General features: G+C 41.9%; 1 protein-coding gene across 1 annotated transcript in view; it reads right to left on the bottom strand.

The window, feature by feature from the left end:
- Positions 1-13,866: 13,866 nt before the first annotated feature.
- Positions 13,867-19,097, bottom strand: part of lhx1a (LIM homeobox 1a) — a gene marked incomplete at both ends in the record, with an annotated part of 5,506 nt that continues 275 nt past the window's right edge. The window contains 4 exons of the mRNA XM_079246260.1: positions 13,867-14,246; positions 15,278-15,443; positions 16,628-16,911; positions 17,244-17,467. Of these exons, the coding sequence (XP_079102386.1) occupies positions 13,867-14,246; positions 15,278-15,443; positions 16,628-16,911; positions 17,244-17,467 (1,054 nt within the window). The remainder of the gene's footprint in view (positions 14,247-15,277; positions 15,444-16,627; positions 16,912-17,243; positions 17,468-19,097) is intronic.

Raw genomic sequence — 19,097 nt, 5'->3', positions numbered from 1 at the left:
AGACTCTGACTGGCACACCCCCACGTCTACAGGAACCACAACGCCGAGCTGCACCAAGACAGTTTGAGAAATAAAAGTTCCTCTTTGCTTAAATCAAGATGATGACAGAGAATTGTTGTCTAATAAAAGCTGGTGGGTTTTTTTTTCACAAGTCACAGAGTTGCGAGTATTTGTTTTGTTTTTCCACCGTTCCTGCAGCAGCTTGGGTCTCAAGAACACAGCAGTGAGCCATACGAGTCTTACCACGAGCACGAGAAGGGATCCTAAACCATGTCCTATCTTCTAACTATGATTAATGACTGCCAACTGTCATGCATGCATCAAGAACAGAGCCATACATCATGCAATAACTACAGCTGGCAAATACTGACAAGTACACTGAAGCCATGCCATATAGTATACATAAAAGCACGTTTCAATGTTCAGCCTATTTTCATTTAATATTCAAGTACATGTGTTGGAAAATACAATGTGTACAATTTTCGTGGAAAAATGGGGAGAAAAAAAGTCCACGTGTGGTTGGTTGCACACACAGGAACACACAAACACAGCTCCTTCTTGTATAATCCGTCATCTTGCCTATGGTTTTAATTCCTGTTAACTGCATGGTTGCATGCCGCTGCATCGTTCATTCTAATGGAATTGAATAACAGAGCTGCTTGACTGCTCCCACACAGGCCTGCTTTAATTGGAATATTTCTTTTTTTTTTTTTTTGTTTTCCAGAAATATTCAGGCCAATTTCTGAGAGATTTAGACAAAGTGCAGCTCTTCTTTCTTTTCAAATCTTTCTATAAGCATATCAATACTTATAAATGTATGCAGTTATCTGCGATCAATGTTGGTTTTTCTCTATAAGGGATTAAATAATAATAATGGTAAAAAATTCAATATTATTTAAGTTATAACATTTAATAAAGTTTATATTAGTTATGTAATGTAACTTCATCCTTAATATATGATGTTTTCTCCCTCATGATATAAATCTGCTTCTCACCGCCACATGCTGTCCATTCATTCAGCCCTACCTGGAGGGGCGGGGGTGATGGGTTGTCCAAGCTGCTGACCTCTCACCTGCTCACCGGGAGTTCATAAAAGTCATGTATATTTATGAATCCTGGGTTTTGATCAGCCTGTCACCTTCGCTCAGTTGTTATAGTTTAACTGGAGATTCTTCCATCTTGCTGCAGGTCAGTGTTGTGTTCTGGAAGATGCTGCAGAGGCTTTTCCACCTTCCTGCACGTGCAGCAGCTGCTTGTCGGCTTTTTACGTTTAGTTTGAACAGCTCATCCTGTCGTTTCTGTCTGCTGTATCCTCGTCTCTTTTCTTTCTCTCCTCCGTTAACTTTTTCCATCGTTCTGCATCCTGTGATGCTGAACAGGGCAAGTCAAATAAACACAAATAAATAATAAAAACCGTGCAACGTTCACAGGTTATCTTGTTCTTTCATTCCTGTAACTAAATCAGACTGGACATTTCTTTGGTTTGTTGTCCATCTGTGTATGTTGTCTGGGACTATCAGCTACTTTCTGAAAACTACAGCCAGGGAGAGCCAATGAGGCACGTTTGGGGTGCATGACTGTCTAAAAACTAAAAGCATGACAGGATTTGTCAGGAAGTCTTGAGTTGGTGAAAGAAGACCTGAAACTTGCTGAGCTGGGATCATAAAAGTCATGCAGAAAAGAATAAAAATGATAATTAAATAAATAAACATCAGTTTAGGAGAAAGGAAAGAAATTATGCCTAAAATAACTATTTTTAGTTTGAGTGTTGAAAAGTGCTTTAAGACTCATAATTGATTTCAACCACATCTGACATGTTGTCTCCATTCTTAGGATGATGAATAACCACCAGTTAACTTCTCTTTCTGTTTACAGTTTCTGCTGTTTTCTTTGTTTATCTGCATGTAACTTGTGATAAAAATACAGAATTAATAGGGAAAAAAAAGTCATATTTAATAGCCACATGTTTTGCTGTTGTTTAAAGCTTTGGTTTGCAATACAGAAATAACCAGTAGGGGGCAGCACTGCGACCAGTTTGACCGTAGGTCACAGGTAGACAGCAGCGATGGGTAATTTCAGAGATTTAGGGTCTACGATGCTGCTGCTGTTGTCTTCTCATGTGTAAATGAACCGACGCTTCTCTTCTGTCTCCATGTTCGCGGTTCTGCTGCCTTCAGCAGGTCCATCTGGTCCGAGTTCTCTGACCGCCCCCTGGTGGAATCAACCGGTAAAACACGGAAGCAATGAAAATAAGTATACTCACAATATATGTCGCTTGGCTACGGGAACACGAGGTCAAAAAGAAAGTATAATATCAGCCAGTTTCTAAATACATCAGTAGCAAAACCACTAAAAGTGTCAACATGCTGTAATTCTAATGGACGAGGCTGTTGGGGAGGAGCCACGTGGAAATGGAAAACCTAACTTTCAAACAAGTCGTAATTAACTTAATAATAAACCTAGTTATCATTTTAACATCACCAGAAATATGATTAAATGAAAAACATAATATTAGTCTAAATGTGAGAATATTTGGTGCTGAGAAATGATCAGATCATTAATGTAACACTTCATGGTTTTAACAGAAATCTAGAGGCGTTACTAACGAACAATCAGGGTTTTTTCTGTCATGACAGTCGTTTAATCCCCTCAAGCTGCTGACCTGATGCTTAAAACTGCAACTTGATTTGTTTATTCCTCCGCTGTGCTCCGGATGCTCATAACTGTATATTTACACAAGGCACTCAATACTCATCAGCACACTGTGACAACTAAGGGGGCAGATTAGTGTACGCAATATCCACCCTCACCCAAAGTGAATTAATTGTCTAATGGCTTTAAATTGATTAGGCATGTCTGAGGTTTGAGTTGCATATATCCCTCTAATCCAGGTATTCCCCCCCCAGGATAAGCATGGGATTGCTTTAATTAGCAACATAGCCTTGTGTGATGGGTACAGTAACATGGCAGTAAACACCTGGAGCTGAAGTTACAGTGTGTTTGGCTGATAAGGGCTTTCTGTGGAGCTGCACGGAGCTTCTTTCTCATACACACAGATAATGCTGCTGTAAAGAATCTTAAGCTGGCAGAAAATAACTAAAATCAATTTGCCCAGCCGCTGTATAAAGAGACTGTTAAAAAGAAAGGAAAATGTGGCAGTTTCTATGTTTCAGGTCGAGGTTTCTTCTTTCTAAATGTCTGAATAACAAACACAGACATGTTGACAAGTCATCGGGTCATGTTTAGTCGTAGGAAGTCTGGTCTGATTACAACATAACAGCCACAGAATGAAAATTTCACCTTTTATTTAACAGCATTTAGTAACAGATCTGATCATCAGCTCGATACCGCTGTGGATAAAGGTGCTTCTCATCATCTGATTTCTATGTTCCTGACACATGAAGCCTGTCATGGTGAACCATCTGAACCCACCTGAACTCTAAACCAGTTCTGTAGTTTACAGACCACTTTCTGCAGGTAGACAGGAGGGAATAATGCTCTTTTCATAACGTAAATAAAATAGAATCATTATAACCTGATTAAAAGCTTTCTATATATATATATATATATATATATATATATATATATATATATATGTATACACACACACACATATATATATGTATACACACACACACATATATATATGTATACACACACACACATATATATATATATATATATATATATATATATATACATATATATATACATAATGAAATGTATATATAATATATTTACATCCAAACGTCCAGTTGAAGTGAAAATATTTAACAATAATAAAGCAGCAGCAGATGGAACCCAAACTAGTAAAACCAGTAAAAACCAGTGGGTCTGACTCCTTACTGACTAGATCTGATGGATTACTGGTCCCAGTTAAATCATAACTGGTCCCAGTGGATGAGTCTGGTGGTTTTAAGGTGGATGAAGGTGGATGTGGCAGATCCAGGATCCTGGATCCCACAGACGCTTGGTGGCGTTTCATCCTTCGAGGCGAACCCGTCCAGGTTTCGTTTCAGGTAAAAGCCATGTCCTGCTCTGATCAAGTCGCTGCTTTCTCGCTCATCTGGACTCTTTTTTAGCAACAACGACCACGGTTCCATGGCGTTTGTTAAATCTGTTTTAATAATTCAGAATTACAGTATTGTCTTCTGGTTTACAAGGAAATAGTAGATCTGAATTGAGGTTTAACTGGAAAACACGTTTATTCACCTGTACTGAACTCCGCTTTAGATCGGTGGGCTGAGAGGGCTTCTGATTGGACAGAAGGCGGACATGATGTACTAATGTCTACCAGAAATAAACAATATCCACTTCCTGCTTCTTGTCTCCTGTCTTCTTGCCATGGATGTATTACATGGAAAATCAGATATTAAGAACCATTTTTGGTTTTATTTTATTATAATTTTGAAGCACCAGCTTTCTACGAGCATATTACTTCAGCTGAGGAGGAGAAGGAGGATAAAGAACAGGAGACGGGATGCAGAAGACTGCATGTGCATCACCGCGACGGGACAAAGAAACGAGCAGATTTCCCTCAAAGCAAATTTAATGTTTAAAAGAAAGAGGAATAAATCAGTTCAGATATAAAATGCGAACAAACCAGCTACTTACTGCCGAACTAAGTTTTATTCTGAATGGTCATTTTCCTTCAGAATGAGGTGTTTACATGTTTGTTTATAGAAGAGCTTGACCTGACTGTAAATCCTCGTGGCCAGTGTGACTCGCACACTTTGCTTACCTCACCGATGGGTTTGGGCAACTAGACACGACTCGTGTCAGTCCAGGGAGGATATCTAACACCGTACTGGACGTGTTCCCCAGTGCCTGCCATGAAGGACAGCAACTGGACACAGCCGGAGGACCGAACGAAGAAATCGATCACCACACACCACGTCCTCGGTGGTTTAATGGATACTTTGATGACCGGATACGTGATTCTTTCAGAATCAACGGTTTCATGTTGCCAGGCAACAGAGATCGTCAGCTGGTGGAGCTGTCATGTGACCAAACACTGAAAAAGAAATTTCTAGAGTAAGCCAGACCAGTCTGACCTCTGAGTTGTTTTGGCCACTGGTACTCCAGACTGGGAGCAAACACCACCAGTTCTCCCAGTAAATCCACCAAAGTCAAGTCTAACATGTTGGTCTTTACATTCTCAGACACACTACAGAAGTGTTTCCCCGTCAGCGCCGCCCATCGGCGGCTAAACCAGCCTCCATCCTGCATCCTGACCTGCCAGCTCTCTCCAGCCAGCAGAAGACCATCTCACCATGACTCTGGTTTTGTCTTCTTGTTTCTTTGCTGAGTCAGCGACGTTGTGTGTTCAAACATCCCGTTCCTTATTTTACCATGAAGCTAAACGTCGTGTCCCGGATGGACATGGACAGGATAGGTGTGACTGTGTCATCAAACACATGGGGAAGGCCGAGTTTTAAGGTCAGAAAGTTACGTACCGCGTCTTTAAGATGTAATTCTTGTTTACTTATACTTTTTAATGTCATGCCGTTGGCAGTAAAATACCAGCTGTGGTGTTAGAAACGGTTCTTACTGAAGTCTTTCGACTGGTATCTCAGCCTTGTGTTTAATTAGGTGACAGAATGGTAAAGTGTTTGTTATGTGTTAAATAAGTCGGCTTCCAGCCAAAGCTCCGGATTTCCACTTCTGTTGGGACTAACTCGGTTGTTGCACTTTTTTATATTAAGTTTGTGCATATGAACACATGATTGTTCTCTGAGGGGGGGTCCCAAGCCTGCATAGACGCAGAGGGTTGCATCAGGAAGGGCATCCGCTGTAAAACGGTGTGCGATGATTCGCTGTGGCGACCCTTCAGATGGACACGCTGAAGGGAAACACGACAACATGTGAGCACTTTAAAGGTTGGGACGCGGCGTGAACGCCTCAGCTCAGCTTGGAAATATTCTATATCTAATAAATAATGTTGTTTTCCTTCCATTTTAAATCATGCTGTTACTCATTAGATAGCCGTCCTTCCAACATTAAAACCCGACACCCGCAACAGGAGAGGCACAAATACTACAACTTGTGCAAATTAGAAGCAGATGATTTTTCTCCGAAGTGTAATATGATGAGAAACTGCTGGTGCAATCATACACAAACAAGTCATGGAGAAAACCCTTGCCCTGAGCTACAAACACAGCAGTTGGTCTCCAGCATGTGAATGACAAATGAATATCACTCAGTGGGTCAGATGGTGTAGACACACTCCATGCTCTGTGCTAATCAGGCCAACCTACAGACCTCACATACCATCAGGACATCCTCCAGGGGGAAATTAGTTCTTTCCACTTTGCTAAACGACTATACTTTCCTCCCTGGGCGGATGTGTTGTTTGTTTCATGGGCAATTTCCTGATGTAAATGATAAAACAAAGAGTTACGTAGCAACAACAAGTCAGACGTTTGGCTTCATTCTGACTCTGAAACGTGAATTAAAGCAACATTTACATGAACTTTCTCAGCTCAAGCGGAGTATTCTGTATACTGATTCATTCCTCACAAGGCATGGCACCTGTTAGCAGGTTTCTGCTAAAACCACCTCACCGGAGGTCACCTCGTCCTGAACTCATCTTTCCTCCCACTTCCAGGTTGTCTGCATGGCATACTGCTGATTAAACAGAAAAAGGAAACATGAAGCAGCAAAGGAACATGATTTAGACTTGTGTGAGAACTATCTTTGAACTTCTCTGCTGATGGCAAGCCGGGTTAGTTAGCAGATTAACTAGCTCATCGTGGTTAAAGCCTAACAAAAACATCAAGATGTTTTCCTTTTTTTAAAGAAAGATAAAATCTGTATTGTTTGAAAGGAGCAGAAGTCTTTAACAAACCAGGTTCCAGGAGCAAACTGATGGAAAGTTGAAAATCTGTATGGAATAATAGATAATAATAATAATTAAAAAAAAATAATAAAATGGAATAATTTTATGGAACAATCTGGAGAGTAAATCTGAGTTAAAAATGAATGTTTTAAAGAAAACTCTGAGCTTTTTTAATGAAAGAAAAACAATCTAAAAAAGTAGAAACGTGCATATCCAGCCTACAGACGTGTGAAAGTTTTATAACCAGTTGCTGTTTCAACCGGAAGTTAATTTTCATATTTAAAGATTTTTTAAGTTTTCCTTCCCATGTAGGAATTCTGGGAGAGTCCAAGGTGTTTGTTCCAGTTATGACCCGCATCTGCACTTCTGATTGGCCCAGTTTACCGTAGACTCCATGTACGTTTTGCTGCCAGACTTCAGCCACACGTCATCCAACGGACCACATCTTTACTTTGACAGAAACCACACTTGTCTTAATCCGAGTCCGATGCTGCACATCTGTACCACATGTGGACAACACCTGCCAAGGTCTTCCCATGCCAGCAGAGAAAGTAGTCCCTTCAGTGCAGCCGGGTCTCTGGCGAGACGGCGAACCCAACTGTGAATTCAGATCTTAATGATCTCATTTTTTCATGGATGAAAATGTATTTTATTCATACAGCTGGTGGGTTTAACAGGAGTTATTACTGGACAGCTCAGACCCAGAGCGAACTGCACCAGTCATGTATGTTTTTATTTCCGTTGTAAACATGTTTATTCCTGCTGTAAACATGTTTATTTCTGCTGTAAACATGTTTATTTCTGCAGTGAAGTTGGTCTTTTTAACATGGGAGTCTATGGGGATTTGCTCTGTTTTGCAGCCCCTAGTGGATGAAGGAGGAACTGCAGTTTTATGCACTTCATTAAAGGCTTCACTTTTAACCACCAGAGGTTGCTTCATGGTTCATACTGACATGTTATTCTCCACATGAAGACTTTTCCAGTGTTCCTACAGAAAGATCGACGTTGAGGAAAACTTTCATAGTGGACTAAATTTGTAATTTTGTTCTAGGATGAATAAAATTTTCATTCAATATTTGGTTCAAATTATGATAAACATCGTAAAACTGTTTTTTTTTTTCTGTTTTTTTTTTCAGCATTTTATGTCTTGCAGACAACAGGATGGAACGCATTCAGTGACCTGGATGTTGAATTATAACTTTGTACAGATTTCTATGAACATTTTTGAATTTTTTAACTGTATAAAATCATATTTATTTGATTTATTTATTAGATTTGCATTTTGGGAAAAAACTCTGACATGCTGCAGGACTACACGTACCTGGATGTTCAGCAGATTCCACTGGAAATGCAACACAAGAAAGGACAGAGCAGAGACTTGAGTCAGCTCCGGTTCTTCAGTGCTTGCAGTAAGATGTTTCATCACCTCCATAAGTCTGAGGTCGACGGGGCATTATCCGCCGAAGCTCCGCATCACAGCCAGCTCTCAAAGAAACTGCACAGACTGATCAAAAAGGACTGGTGCACATGGTAGAAACATAAAAAAACATTATTTTTAGCCTATTTCTGTCTCTTTCTAGCCAGAAGTGATGCAGATCAGTGCAGACTGAAGCACGTAACATGGAGTCTACATGCCAGCAACACGTGGTCACATGCTTCATCAGAACAACCAACCCTGCATGAAAACGCGTCCACATGCATGAAATCCAGCTTCACAGGTTTAAATGAACACACACAACGTAGACAGAGAGTTTCTGCTTTTATATCCGGGATAGAAAAAGGAAACGTCACCGTCAGGAGGATCTTCAGAGTCTTCATCGGAACATCGTCACAGGAAGTGGAAGGTTTTGATCCCAAACAACGGACACTCGTCCTCTTCCAGAACACGCTCCGTTTTCTAGCCGTCAGACTGGATTTCATGCATCCAGACTTCACATTCTCTCTGTAATCTTTGTGTCTTCGTTCTGTTTTCTGCAGAACATTCCTTCGCTTGTTGCTGCTGAAGCAGTTTGTTACGAAGCTTTGTCTAAGTTAGCTTGTTGACTCTGAAATCAGTTTCTGTCTCATAATCTCAGCATTTCTGATCCAAAAAATACACAGAACATTTTTCTCCAATCTGCTCCTTCCAAACAAAATGATCTGATATGATCTGTTTTTATTGTTCCTGCTAGATCAGCACTTTATCAACAATAAACTAGAAAAATTACATCTCTGGAGGTGCTTTGTTTCTACACACTTCATTCTTTCCACTTTTCTTCTTTTACTGGAAGTAAAAATACACAATTAATTTATTTTAATGGAGCAAACACGTCTTTTTCTTACAGGGACCAACAAGGGTCATCTTGGAAAAAAAGAGTTGTGAAAATTTTTTGTTTTTCTGAGTATTTACAGAAGAAATGTGTCCCTGTTAGTGCTAACATCCAGAAACTTGTCCCTTCCATTGAAAAATTCTGCTACAAGTCTCGCCTTACAGCCCAATTCAGCTGTTCTGATTGGATCTGCTGCTTTGTTTCTAGCTAAGCTGATTGGCTGACCGTGCTGTCACTCGATTTGTTGGAACGCTTTAGTTTCTGGCTACTGCTGGCTAGTTCCAGAGATGCTAACAGTCAGAACTGCAGGGAAAGAAAAGAAAAGAACAGAACAGAAAAAAGAAAAGAAAAGAATAAAAGAAAAGAAAATAACAGAAAAAAAGGAAAGGAAAAGAGAGGAATAGAAAAAAAGAAAACAAAAGAAGAGAAAAAAGAAAAGAAATTAACAGAAAAGGAAAAGAAAAGAAAAAAACAAAAGAAGAGAAAAAGAATTAAATAAAAGATAAAAGAACAGAACAGAAAAGAATAGAAAAAAGAAAACAAAACAAGAGAAAAAGAAAAGAAATTAACAGAAAAGGAAAAGAAAAGAAAAAAACAAAAGAAGAGAAAAATAATTAAATAAAAGATAAAAGAACAGAACAGAAAAGAATAGAAAAAAGAAAACAAAACAAGAGAAAAAGAAAAGAAATGAACAGAAAAGGAAAAGAAAAGAAAAAAACAGAAAAGAAAGGAAAAGAAAAAAGAAAAGAACAACTAAAATAACAGAAAATAAAAAAATAAAAGAAAATAAGATAAAAGAAAATAACAGAAAAGAAAAAAGAAAAGAAGATAAAAGAAAGGAAAAGAAAAGAAAGGAGGATATAGGAGTTATTTTAATGTCAGAGTTGAGGTCAGAAAGAAATAAGGTTATTAATTATGAGACAAACACTCGTCTCCTGACTCGGTTGTTTTGTCAAGTGACAGAATCAAAGTTACAGTTGAGAGAAGAGGAGCTGATGATGAAGGTGTGTCTATAATGTTAATTAAAATGTAATTGGTTCATAATATTCCATAAGGAAATGTTTACTGTCACATGAAAAAATGTTTTTTTCCTCCCCCACCACAAATAAATTATAATAATCATTTCAACATGGTTTTTTCAATTGAAATAAGGACAGAAAATGAAGAATGAAGTGAATTCCGTTTGTTTCACAACTTTTCTTCTCAGACGATCCCGGCTGTCTGGACGATGACGTGTTTCTGTGTTTATAACTCCAGCTGTTCATGCTCATACCATCCTTCATGGTTTCATCCCTGTGATGGATGTTAGTCGTGGACTTCTGGATCTGTCTGAGGAACATTTCTGTGACGATGATGATGATGATGATGATGATGCTCTGCAGTGCAAACTGCTCTCCTGTCTGTGGAACAAACATACCAAAGATCTCCCGGGAATCCTGGATCAGTTTAGAGGAAAGAGAAATACGTGTCTTCTCCTGAACAGAATTATTCCAGCCGTTCGATCCCCTGAACCACGTGACACGGAATCGAACGTCTGCCGTGGGTCTGAACCTCCGTGTGGAATCAAACCCGCTTCTTTTCCTGTTTCTTCTGTTTGTAACTGCTGTGTTTCTGAGAGAAACATCTCGTCTCCTCCTCATCCTCCGGTACGTAGAAGACGTGGAGGTGCCGACTTGTGAAGCGATAAAAGCGACAGCAGGTCAGCAGAGGTCAGCTTATCAGGCCGCTACATAACTGTGTTTCAGCCTCTCGCTTCGCTGGCGTCGCACCGGGGAAGCGTGGCTCAGCCATCAACCAAGCCGCTCCATTGATTAACAGCGTTTTCTCATTTCAGGCCAAGAAACTGGCTTCCCCCAACATGTGTCGTCTGTTTGCAGGAGGAAGGCGGTTCCGTGCCATGTGCTCGTGTGCTTCTGTTCGCTCTGAGGAGAGGGTTCGCTTCCAGCTGAGCCACTCTGCATTTAAAACTCGCAGCCAAATGCTTCTTCCACGCAGAAAGGCTGTAAAAAGCCTCCGTCTGAATGGAACAATCTCCGTGCTCGCCTGCTGGGCCTGCTCTTCCTATTGGCTCAGTGTTCTGGCCCCTGTTGTACCCTAAAGTAAAGCATTTTGTACCCTCCCACCCTTCCTTCCTCTCAGCGTTTATCCCCATGTCAGCCCCCCATCACACACTTGCACATACAGCAGACTTATTTTGCTTCCCAGTGGGTGTGTGGGCCATTCAAACGTCCTGACTCAGAGATTTAAAATGTCATTTAAAACCCATTCAGTGCTGTTAAGGCTTGTTTTATTTTTCCAGTGTGAGCCTACAAGGTCAGTTTGCACCAACAGCTGATGAGCGATCAATAGGATATTTGAATTTAAAGAGGCAAGGCCCCGGGGGCAGCCAGTCGCCGTGCACAGTGTTACCGCACGAGGACGGGGGGGTGGAGTAAGCCTAGGGGCTCAGCAGAGACCTATATCCTTCTATCCACCCCACATCCCCACCTTCCACTCCACCTCCCCAAGCTTGGTTAACTCTGAAGACCATGATTAATTCATGGTGGATTACAGCCTGCAGGCGGGGCGAGAAGTGGGATTGCATCAGGTCCGAGCTGCACACACAGACTCCGGGAGATAAAGGTTTTCCCCGGATTCACGCCACAATCCAGCCGCCAGACCAGCTTCCCCAACACACCCATCATTTCTCCATTCTTCCTGAAAGCGATCAGGCCTCGGTGTTGGGCCTGGGACTGCGTCTGCAGGAACAGAAGGCTGCGAGGAATGATAATGTGGTGGCGGACTAATACAAGCATGACAAGCAGTAGAGCCGCCGTCACAGCAATGTCATCATCGTCCTTCACAGCCGTACAGCTAAGACCTGCTGGACGGCCTCCAGTAAGCAGCTGGAAGGATGTGAGGCTGGAGAGTCCACATCGCTCCCCCTTGTGTTGGCTGCAGCCAGCTGGTGGACTGGGAATGCTGGAGCCCGGTGAGCCCAGCAGGAAAGTTTCCCTCTTCGTCCAGCCGTTGGGCTGGAATCCTTCAGCGGCGCCGCAGAGGCGATACGAGCTTCTAACCTCTCCGTTCAGTCTTTGCATTCCCCTTCTGTCCTTGTAATTATTTCCTCTGAAACACGGTGTTGTTTTCCGTCCGGCCGATCACTTCCGACTCAACGTGGACAGATTTCCGCTGCACTCACACTAACACAGCGACAAATACTTCGGAATATTTTCTAGTTTATTTAGAAACACATTTTTGTCAACATGTTGAATTTATACAGTGAATGGTCTAATATGCACTGGAGGTCACATGAGCTTAGGTTTATTGGAACAATAAAAGACATACCATGAGGGCTCCATATTCAAAGAGACGTAGCAGCAAACAGCTGCATATTCGACCATCGCTTTCAATAGTTTGGATTTTTCTTCTTTGAAGACACAAAAATAAAACCTAAGTATGTTATATCAACAATTTTATGAATGTATCGTCAGCAGACAAATAAAAAAATTAGAAGTCAATTACTCCTTTAAACAATTATAGCTTGCCTCCACACATACTGTGATGATGGTGCGAAGCACTCTGACAGGATTTGTGCTATCTTTTTAAATTTGGCAAATGTCTACTTTACTTGTGTTTTTATTTTTATTCTTTTTTTCAACCTTTTCTGTAAACAACATCTTGTACAAACTAGCACAGTGAACCACAACCCCAGCAAATGTGTTCTTTATCTCCATACAATATAAAGGAAATCAATACAAAAGTTTGGTTGGTTGCTTGGAACATTTTCTTCTGGATCAAGAGGTTCTAAAACAGGTTTTCGTTCGAGATTTCTGGACTCCTGAATTAAATATGTTTACGTAAACAGTTGACTGTTTTAAGTCCCAGAACCCCGGTAGAAGATTTTTAGAAGGTAGACTTCATTTCAACGTTTCAAGTTCATTTCCATTTTGAATAAAGGGTTTGCAATCCGCAGAGGGTTTCACCGCGTCGCCTTTTGAAGGCAGCCTTCCTCAGGTTCGCTGGAACTTCTGGAACCAAAAACAAGCAGTCCACGTGGAGATTAGAAGCGTCCCGTCCTCTGGCCGACAGGAACATTGTGTGAAAAAGGTTAAGTGTCAGTATGGCAGAGCCTCGATAGGCCAAGAGGTCTGAGGGGCTTGTGGAGCAACGGGGGGTGTAGGGGGGGGGGGGGGGCTCTGCCAATGCTCAGCCTCTTTATTCTCTCTGTAAAGCTATTGGAGTCTCTGACAGTAGGGATGTGTTCATGTTGGGGACGTACTGCGGGGGTTTCAGGACGCCTTGGCGGGTTTGGCGGCTGCGTTGGGCCACCAGCAGGAACCAGCAGGGAAGACCAGGTTCAGTCTCTCCTCTCCCCCTTTTTTCCACTTTTTTAAAGTCCGACTTATGGATGTGATGTGGGTGTGAGGTGGAAATAAGCCATGAGAATACACACTCCCACACAAACACACACACACACACACACACACACACACACACACACACACACACACACACACACACAACAACAATAACACTGAAAAGAATAATTCTGGTTTTTCTGCCACAGAGGCAGGAAAAAAGCAAAATGATCAAATTCAGCAATAAAAAAATAAATAAATAAATATGTTAGTGTCGTCCTGACCCTGTTGACTTCCTGCTCCCTGTCCCGGGCCCCCGTCCCCGACGCCACCAAACCTCGCCGTTCCTCCGGCCAGTACAGTCCGCTCCGTCAGGAAGCTACCACACGGTGCCCTCGTTCATCTCTGACGCTTGGTGGGACAGGTGGTTGTTGTATCCGCTGCCGTTCAGCGACAGTGAGGTAAAGGGGGGGCTGGGGCCGAACACCTCGGAGGAGATGCTGTGCAAGGGCCCGGGGATGCCTGGCTCTGGGCTGGGGGAGTCCCCTGGGTGGTGGGACATGATATCAGAGAAGCGCTGCACCTCACTGGAGGGGTGGTGGCCCGGCAGGGGGTGGTCCATACCTCCAAGGGGAGTTCCTGTGGGGCCGGAGGAGGGCACAAAGGGGAGATCCACTGGGGTCTGGGCCTGCGACGATGGAGGCCCCTGAGGGAAAAAGTCATAATTCCCTCCAGGACCGTAGTACTCGCTCTGATAATCTGCAGATCCAACAGAAGAAGAAGAAATGAGCGTCCGCTCCGACTGGGAACAGTGGAATAATTCCAGGCATGTTGAGGAATTCATTGAATATACAGAGCTTGATTTGTATTAGAGGGAGCGGATGAGGGCCCCTCTCGCCCTGCTACATTAGTCACAGAGCACGTTACACTTAAATCAAAACTGCAATTGGGTGGGGAGAACAATGTGGTCACAAAATTAATTAAAATGGGGGCCATTCCATCAGCGGCTCTACCTTCTGAGACCGGCTTTTTTTTTAGTCCAGCACAATTTTATTAGATGATTTTTTTTTCTTCAGCAGAAAGAAGAAATGAAATGATCTGAGCAGTTTCAGAAACACTGCAGTTCTTATCGAAGCAACTGACCCAAATAAAATGTTTGAGTCCCGAAGAGCCAAACTGGAGCAGAAAATCTTTCACTGGTTTTACTGGCATCGTTCTGCTACATCATCTGTACCTCCAGACAGCAGCAGGTATTTCCCACATTTATCTCCAGTCCCACCGAGGAGGAGGGAAACACATGCAGATGCTGTTCCACCCTTTCATAGAAGCACCTCCAGTTAAAGCTGCTTCCAGCTGCGTGCACGTGGGCATACGTGACACTCCTCACCAGAAATATAAATATCTCATATGATTTAATATAAATATTCTGTAAAATATTAGCTGCTATAATTATCCTGCTTTTTACATTCATAAGTAAGATTTCCTCAGTAATAAAGCATAGCCGAGAATATTTATATTAAATGAAGACGCTGAGATAATTTACATTTATAAAATAAATTAAAAAACTAAACTGGATCTGAAGCAGGTTTATAAATGAACATGATAAATTCTAAATAAAAAGTGCTCCGTGCGCGCGCCGCTTTGGGTCGTAAAACGTGGAAACTTGTGAATAATCATAAATGAAATGTTTAATAATGTTATTTTACCAAAGGCAAATATTTTTACATTTCATATCATTTTCATCCTAACTTTCGACACACGAGGAGGTGAAACCAGAGGAGCAGACCCACCTCCGTAGTAGGAGAAGGGCCCGTTCGGGATGAGCTCCCCGGGCTCCAGCCGGTCCACCAGCGTCCTCATCCGCCGCGGGCTGCGGAAGAAGGCGTGCCTCCGCGCGCCCAGCGCGCTCAGCTGCTTCATGCGCCTCTCTTTGGACCGTCGGTTCTGGAACCAGACCTGGAAGCGCGCGGACAAACATTAGACCTGCAGGCGCGTGCACAACATGCTGCAGGATGCATGTCAGCATTGTGAGCGCGAAGAGGAGTGGATTTGACTGGAGGAGATAAAACCAGGAGAAGGAGAGTGGTCACCTCCTCCGCCTCGGCCTTCAGATGCACGCGCTCTTTGTGTGGCACGAGACGCCCACATCCGCAAGTCTGCGCGGTGTCAGGGGGGGGCTGGTTACAAGAGAGACTCCCATGTAACCTCCTAATGATCCTTTAACCCTCCATTTAGTCCGTCTGAAGGCGACACCAGCACGCGCCTCACATCTCCAATTAATACTTAATAGGAGGGTTGTTACCAATATATTACTGAGGTTATCATTTCCTAATCTTTAGACCAGCTTCCGTTAATTACACCCCCCTACACACACACACACACACACACACACATTAGATAAGCCTTTTCTACACATTTATCACCTGCAGATAAATTTCTCTTTACCTTCAGCAAAACATTTCTGGATAAATCTGCAGGAAAATGATCTGATTTATCAAAAGATGTTCAGAAAGAAAGAATTATACTACTACTACTACTACTACTACTACTACTACTACTACTAATAATAATAATAATAATATTAATAATATTGATGAGGATCCATATTTAGGGGGGAGGCTGCGTGGGGACTGAGAGCAGACTAGTGTGTTTCCACTTGGCTGCTGAAGCTCTCAGCAGGACTAAACGTGGTCGCAAAACGTGATGGCTGCGCTGTGCCAGGACTCCCAGCGCTCCCAGCGCTCCCAGCAGCCGGCGCCAGTTGGCGACTTAGCCCCGTGGCGCGCGCCAAGAATAAAAAAATACCCATATAAATGACCCGTTTTCCAATGAAGCTCTTCTGTCCCAATCTTTGCTTTAATAAATTCAATGTGACCACACCGTTTAAAGAGGGGGGGCTCCTCCAGCAGGACGGGGGGTGACGGGTGCGAGAGGTGGGGTGGGCGCGAGGCGCGGGATGCCGGGGTGAGGCCCGCTCCATCCCACCTTTTACTGAAGAGCATCAGACACAGGAGGCGCGCGCCCATAAATGCTATTTACACAATATTTTGGATAATTTGAGCTGGCGTGGATCTCCTCCTCCTCCTCCTCCTCCTCCTCCTCCTTCTCCTCCTCCTCTGCTCAGAGAGCCTCTCCTTCACCTGGATGACCCGCATGTTGAGGCCGGTCTCCTGCGCCAGCTGCTCCCGGATGTGTCTGGTGGGCTTCGGGGTCGCAGCGAACGCCGCCTTCAGCGTCTCCAGCTGCTTGGCCTTGATGGTGGTCCGGGGGCCGCGCCGCTTGCCCCCCAGGTTCTGGTCGTCGTTCTCGTTGTTCACCGTCTCCTTGTCGGACAGGGCGGCGATCTCCGTGTCCTTCAGGACCACGTCGTCCTGCAGCTGGTCCTGGGAGTCCGGAGACAGGCTGGGGTCGCTGCACGCGGTCACTGCGCACAGGAGACGCATGGACACGTCAAGTCCCACAGACTCAAGGGTTTATGTCAACAATATTCATCCAATGAATTGATGTTTACATGTTTACATGTTTACATGAAAGTTTTAATGTTCCAGACTGACGCTGAGGACATTTATCTGCTGGTTTCTGCTCAGCGTCACTAATAAGGACAAGCTGGACAACAGGCAGGAAGAGACATGAATAATAATAATAATAATAATAATAATAATAATAATAATAATAATAATAATAATAATAATAATAATAATAATAATGATGATGATGATGATGATGATGATGATGAGGCACGTGAGAAACGCCTACCTGACAGCAGGTTGGTGTCTTTCACACTGCTGTTGCTCAGATAATCGTCCTTGCAGACGAATTTGTTCTCATCTATGATGTAGAGCTCCTCTCCGGTGGACAGCTGCTTGTTGCACATCATGCACGTGAAGCAGTTCAGGTGGAACACTTTGCTGCGGGCCCTCCGGACCAGGTCGTTCGGAGAGATTCCCTGCGAACAGCCTCCACATTTGGTTCCGAACCGCCTGCAGGACAGAAAGGACCCGGAGAGTCCGGGACCAGTTCTCTGTTTTATTTCTGTCATTTAAAGCATCTAAAATATCTGTTCTAACAGGTTTACTGATGTAAACAGAGACGGATGTCTTTTCTAAGTGTCACTTCAAATCACATCATTTCTCCCTTTCTCACATATTATCTTAGGAGAATATATATATATATATATATATATATATATATATATATATATATATATATATATATATATATATATATATATATATATATATATATATGATATGTCATAAAAGAGAATTTTTTTATTCTCCTAAGAGAATATGTATGTATGTATATCCTACTAAACACTGAACAGAAAAAAATATATAAAGTTTAGCTTTCTCTAAAATAAAAATAGAAGAAATTAAATGTAATTTTTTTTCCTCGAATAAAGAAGAAACTAAATGTAAAATTATTTTTCTAAAATAAAAGAAGAAATCAAAAGTAATTTTTTTCCCTCAAATAAAGAAGAAATTAAATATGAAAATGTTTTTTCTCAGATAAAAGAAGAAGAAACTAAATGTAAAAACAAGCCAATGGAAAATCTTGAAGAAATCCAGGAAAATATTGTCCACATTGTACACATTATTTTCCTGTTTTTATCACTTATTTTACTATTTGACATTAGCTAATATTAATAACAATAATGACAGCAGTGACAGGAGGAAATGCTATTCTTTAATTTTTTACTTTGCTGTAAATTAAACTGCTTTTTAAAAATATTTATTTTTTCAAGTTTTTACAATAAAACCTACATTTCCTCTAAACACGTCTCCATAATTATCAGACGACTGCCCGTTATTATTCTTTAACTTTTGTCTTTTATTATTATTATTATTATTATTATTGTTATTATTATTATTATTATTATTATTATTATTATTATTATTATTATTATTATTATTATTGTTATTATTATTATGTCTCTCCAGCAGCAGGCTGGTGAGAAGGAGAAGAAAACTGATGTGTATTGACTTGTGTCTGCAGACTTTAAATCCACTTATCACGTCCTGATCCGCGGCCTGAACACACACCGGCGCGCGGCTCCTACAGCCGGGTGTGAGCCCCGCGCCCCCCCCCCCCACCGCTTTAGAAGAAGAAGAAGAAGAAGAAGAATACACCTGAGTGTGATTTTCTCGGCTTCCTAACAACCCCTCTTCACACCTCACCCACCAGACACGCGCTTCACGCCGCAGCTCTTCTTTTGTTGTTGTTTTCCACAAATAAACAGTTTTATTGTCCTTCTGCTAATCAAAGCTCCGCGCCTTCAGGTGCGCGTTGACACCCGCGTGCACGGACACTTTTTGGTTTATTTCTTCCATCATGATTGTATTTTTTTCTCTCCACTAATCAGCTGCTTTTATTTCACTTCAAAATAAATATCTATATTTATTTGAAATTAAAAAAAAGATATAAAGACGTTGTAAATAATGTAAAAAAACAAAACAAAAAAAAAACAAACAAATAAAATGAATAGTAGAATAAAAACATTTTAAAGTAAACTGAGGTTTGTTGGGTTTTCTCTGGACTTTGGAGGTCGGTGCAGCTCAACACTGAAACTCCCTCATGTTGGTTTGACTTGTTTTCTACATGAAATGAGCG

This window comes from Telmatherina bonti (genome assembly GCF_933228915.1).
Source record: "Telmatherina bonti genome assembly, chromosome: 9".
NCBI classification, from domain to species: domain Eukaryota; kingdom Metazoa; phylum Chordata; class Actinopteri; order Atheriniformes; family Telmatherinidae; genus Telmatherina; species Telmatherina bonti.
This window is presented reverse-complemented; position numbering and strand designations above follow the sequence as displayed.